General features: G+C 40.0%; 1 protein-coding gene across 1 annotated transcript in view; it reads left to right on the top strand.

The window, feature by feature from the left end:
- The window catches only part of ADAMTSL1 (ADAMTS like 1), a 200,224-nt gene that overhangs the window by 134,091 nt on the left and 60,451 nt on the right, over positions 1-5,682 (top strand). Inside the window, exon 5 of the mRNA XM_004373511.1 lies at positions 5,225-5,351. Within this exon, the coding sequence (XP_004373568.1) occupies positions 5,225-5,351 (127 nt within the window). The remainder of the gene's footprint in view (positions 1-5,224; positions 5,352-5,682) is intronic.

Consider the following 5,682-nt stretch of genomic DNA (forward strand, 5'->3'; position numbering starts at 1 on the left):
GTATTTCTTCCAAACACCCCCCTCCATACCTCTTTCATTCCTCCCTTCCCACCCCACAGCAAATTTGAGCTGCAGGGCCTCGGGCCGCATAGAAGCTGGGAACCTAGAACAGGCCCCCGCTGGCTCTGGTTCAGTGGTGCCTGCATGTCTGCCTGGAGGCCGTGGCCTTGGAGGAGGCTGGCCCCACTTGGCAGCTGGACAGGGCGCCCCCTCTGAAACGAGGGAGAGGAGGGTGTGGGGCAGCGCAGCCCAGTTTCCTGGAGGCTACCCAGAGACTCTCCTCGAGAGAGGGGGCACTCAGCAGCCTTGCTGCCATGCCTGCCACCTCATTAATGCACAAAATAGTCAGATAGTAGATATTTTACTATTGTCATAAATGCGAAATGTCAGATAAGGAGATAGTCAATAAGTGAGAAGTAGGTGTGCATTGGGCCAAAATATTCCGTTAGTTTTCCATCCTTTGCAAAAAATTCCACACAGTTGCCAATAGTTATAAGTGGTCATTATCTCACTTTAATGTTTTTTCCAGGATGGGGTGGGTCTGGGAACTCCGTGACCTGAACATTGTCTTCCATGACGTTTCACTAATAATGTACATAGGTGTCCCTGGGAAATAGTGTCTTAAAAATACTAGCCCTTTGTAGTAATTCTTGTTCATCGAGGTGTAGGTTTGCCCTCTAGTTCTCATTTATGGTTTATCTGTTTCTCTGTACACACAGACACATGCACACACATACATATATGAACATTTTTATATACACGTTTGTCATCAATGACTATAATTTCAGGTTATCGATAACCTACATTTGAATTTTTAGCAAACCATTATGCTTAGTGTTAGGTGTTTCATTGATTCAACAATATTGTACATCTCAGATGTCAAGCACTGTACTCAGGGGAGGATTATCCAATAGGCAAGGTAAGCACAATGCTTACCTTGCCTACCAGATCATCTATATTGAACAATTCATATTTTATTTTTTACCACATCAAAGATTCTCCTTTTAGGAATGGTTGACATCTGTCTGTTGCCCAATCCCACAGCACCTTCCTACAGAATCAGAGCCTCTTTTCAAATTTATAATCCCTGACAGGAGCAGGGACTCAGTAAGCAAAGGAAGCACAGGTTTACTTGTGCTTACTTACTAGTCTGTAGTGACGTTGTTCACTACAGATCATCTGGTAAGCAAGGTAAGCACCGTGCTTACCTTGCCTATTGGATAATCCACCCCTGACTGTAATAAGCAGCAGAGATAAAAGATTAATAAAACATGGGCTCTCAAATAGCCCATGATCTGGTGCAGAGACACACATGTTAATAGATTAAATTCACTATAAGGTATATTGGAGCCTTGGTGGTGAAGTGGTTAAGAGCGCAGGCTGCTAACCAAAAGGTCAGCAGTTGGAATCTACCACCCGCTCCTTGGAAACCCTCTGGGGCAGTTACACTCTGTCCTATAGGATTGCTATGAGTCAGAATCAACTCAGGGGCACACAAGAACAACAATATAAAGTATATTACAGAATGTGAATTGGGTGTCTATAAAATAAGCCCCAAATAATAGTGACTTAAACACAAAAGGAGGACAGAGGGAAGAAGGGGGCCTCCTCAACTAAGGCAGCTTTTTTAAATAGCCTTCCCAGAAGTCTCACACAGCCCTCCTATTTTTATTTCACTAATCACAACTGGGTTACATGGCCAATGAAAAAATGTATTCTTTTAACTTGCATATTACCACCCCAAATATAATTGGGGTTCTGTTACTAAGAAAAATAGGGAAGATGGATATTAGGTGGCAACCAGAACTCTCTGCCACAGGAAGGTATGAACAAAATGCTAAAGAATCATAATAGTAATAAAGCAACTAAGTCTGGAATCCAAAAGAGGTTTTTTTTTGAGAAGACACTTAATTTGGGTCTTGAAGGATGAATAGGAGTTTTTCAAATAAAGAATTGAGGAAGAGCATCCCAAGCAGAAATAATAGCGTTTGCAAAGGCACAGAGAAGTCTGGCATTATAACTGCAGATAAAGCCCATCTATATATTCCTAAATATTTTTCTCTCTGTTGTTAATGATAAATCTTAAAGTTCTACTACTTTTTAATTATTAGTTTATTATTTAAGATTAACGATTGAGATATGTAAGTAATGATTTGCCTGGTATGACTGTGAAACATTTTAACTTGGACCAAAATAAGATCATTTTATCTGTTGAGAAAGTATTCCATTATTTTAAAATAATTGAGTTAGAATACTTTGGCACCTTAAAGAAGAATTGATACAGAGAAAAAAACAATTGTGTCAGGGAGATGTTAGTCTTTTAAACTCTGAAGTTAAATCCCAGCTAGAACTGACTTGGTTTGTATCCTGGGGTCCGTAAACCTACACTGAGAGTGCTGAGTCAGTGCTCTGGCCAAGTTATCCTTAAAGTATGTCACCTTCTATTTAGCTATTCCTAGGATGATCGTTACTTTGGATGGTGAAGCTGGATTGTTCTTAAAATGGCTGTGGAACCATAAGAAATCTTTAGGATTAGAGAGAGGTTTTTATGATTATTTCCTTTGGCTCCTTCAGAGACATCATAGTCCGTTAAAATTTTTCCAGAGAAACTTAAATCCTTTGAGAAACTTGAAATTCCTGTAATTTAAGGAGTAAATCCAGTTAGGAGTGAGACAGTGAGAGTGTGGATTCTCCTGCCCACTACCCATCTTGCCCTTCCACAGAGCTGAGTAACTTGTAAGATTAAGGCTGTATTTTTTCAACCCTATAAGACAACAGTAGAGTCTATGATTCTTTGGATACTGCCGAAATAAAGATTGCCATGTTTTCTCAAAGGATTCAACCCGATTAATGTTATGTAATGGTTTAGTCTTCTGACATGTTCTTGTTATTCTCATTGACTTTGGTTTTTGCTTACTTTCTAATTAACTAGTATCTAGTCATGACTGAAAGATGTGGTAGACCTCACAGCAACATCTCCCTTTGATCTAGTTAATTCTGATTCCTCATTCATATTTCATCCCCAAAGTCCCCTCCTCAGGAAAGTCTTCTCTGGCCTTTATAACCAGATCTAATTTTCCATGTTTTGTGCTTTTCAGAGCACTGTGTGTCTGTGCTTTTGACATTTATTGTGATTATCATTTTATGTTTATTTTGTGTGGTGATTTGAGTAGTGTCTGCCTCCACCACTAGACTGTAAGTCCCCTGAGGGGTGTGCCTATATATGCCTAAATTCACCACTGAACCCCAAATATCTACCACAGTGCCTGGCCCCATAACAAGTCCTCAATAAATGTTGGTTGAATAATTAAATAAATTTTTGTAAATAAGGTACTTCTGCATTCCTATTTCACATTGTATATGGAGTCTAAGAGTGAATACAGAATTAAACAGCTCATGTGTGGGTACATCTACAAATAAGACTTTTGAAAATAAGTAATGTTACTGCAGTTACATGGAAGAACACCAAAGAAACTTAAGCCAGCACGTGCTTGGCTTTGCACGGATGAAGTTTGGATGAATTCTGAAGTGACCTCACTGCAGCCTCTGAACAGACTGGAGAGCTGCTGCTTGACCACAGTGAACCTACAGGGACAGGGTCAACCTGTCTTTGCTCCCCATTTTAGAACTCAGCACCAAGTTTTTCTGACATCCTTGCATTTCAAAAAATGTACGACTGTTAAAGGAATGTTACTCTGTCATCTATTTTAAAAAATCCTTGTTTGTTTTTAATTTTAAAAAATACACATTACCACATTTGAAAAATATATCACTTATGTAACACAATGCTAAGTAATTATACTGTTAAACTTTTGCCTAAACATGTGTTTGCAATTATTAGAGCCACAAAAATCAAGCCTCACATTAACAACCATATTTTTGAAAGGCAGGAGGAACTGTGAGGACTTGGTGGAGATAAGCCCCTTCAGATGTTAGTACAATTCTCATTTTATTTTGTCAAAGAAGGAGTCAAAATAGTTTGGGAGTGGAATAAGTCTTTTAGTACTGGATCTAACTAGAACAACGTGGTATGGTTGAGATTTGAATTTTTTTTTTTTTTTTAACTCAGACATTAGAAAGGAAAGAGTAAAGATTCAAATCAGTTTGCCCACATACTTTATAAAGGCTCATGATTTTGTTAAGCCTGGTTTGGACTAAGCTCACAAGTCTTGTTAGACATATTCAGAGCTCTGCTGCTTATTAGCTGAGTGAACTTGGACAAGATTCATAGCCTTAACTGTAAAATGGGAATAATGATAACTTACATGATTATTTTGACAATTAATGATATATTTGTCTTGTGCTTGGCACAGGACAGGGCCCGTAAAATGGCAGGGTTCTCAGTGTTGTTCATTTCTACTGCCCTCCATGTCCACCTGCCCCACCACACAGTACATGTACTAACCTTGTTTCAGTCAGCTGATTCTCTTTTCCTAATTGAAGTGCTAGCTAGAAAAGTATTTTCATTATCATCCAGCAAATATTTTATTGAGGGCCTACAATTTGCCAAGCTCTGTTCTAGTGGCTTAGAATACATCAATGAACTCAACATAAAAAACCTCAACCCTTATGGAGTTTATATTTTAGAGAATATATACAGAACATGGAGATTATTCATTAGATTAAAAAGCTTGAACATGTTTCCTGCTACAGTTTCATCATGGTTGTATTTTTTTCTGGTTTGGATGAATCGTAATTATTGACAGTGGGATTTTTTTTTTTAAATGAAGGTTCTGTAACATTAATAAGGAGCCCTGGTGATGCAACGATTAAGCGCTTGGCTGCTCACCGAAAGGTTGGCAATTCAAACCCACCCAGCAGCTCCGAGGGAGAAAAGACCTGGAAATCTGCCATACAGATTACAAACTAGAAAACCCTATGGGGCAGTTCTACTCGGTCACACTGGGTCACTATGAGTTGAAAATCGACTCGATGGCACCCAGCAGCAACATTAATAGTCCAGGATCTTTCTCTCTTCCCTCACTCTCTTCTCTCCGACCCTCCTTTCTGTTTGTGTATTGGAACTGTAAAAACATCTTTACCCATGCTACATTTTTCTTTCTTAGGTTGGCTCAAATTCCAGCTGAACTCAGTCCCCTTCGTAGAAGTTATGTTTTATGCCTCCTCAGGGAGGAAGGGAGGGTAATTTGGTGGCGATTGACCTCACAATGGATCCTTCCATGGGTAGGTGCCCAGTTGAATTCACATCTCTCTTTCTTGTTAGATTGTTGGCTGCGATCACCAGCTGGGAAGCACCGTCGAGGAAGATAACTGTGGGGTCTGCAATGGAGATGGGTCCACCTGCCGGCTGGTTCGAGGGCAGTATAAATCCCAGCTCTCTGCAACCAAATGTAAGACACCACAGAGATGGGGCAATCTTTGGGCTTGTGGACTTATTCTTCCCTGGCCTAGCTCAGGCTCCCCTCAGCAGCTAGGGAATAACGCCTCTACCAAAGTGAAGGCGAATCTGAAAGTGTTATAGAAAGTTTAACGTTCCTGCTTTGTGGTTTAGCTTAGTGGATTGAGTCAGATCACTATTTGCAACCCCAAGGAGAAAACCGTTGCTTCTAAGGCATAGCAAGAATAAACTAGACATGAGTCTAGATACATCCTACCTGCAAATGTGAAATTTGTTACCCAACATGAGGACAGATTGCATCCCAGCCCCTGCCTGCCTTCCTG

The sequence above is a fragment of the Trichechus manatus genome, unplaced genomic scaffold (genome assembly GCF_000243295.1).
Source record: "Trichechus manatus latirostris isolate Lorelei unplaced genomic scaffold, TriManLat1.0 scaffold00025, whole genome shotgun sequence".
Taxonomy (NCBI): domain Eukaryota; kingdom Metazoa; phylum Chordata; class Mammalia; order Sirenia; family Trichechidae; genus Trichechus; species Trichechus manatus.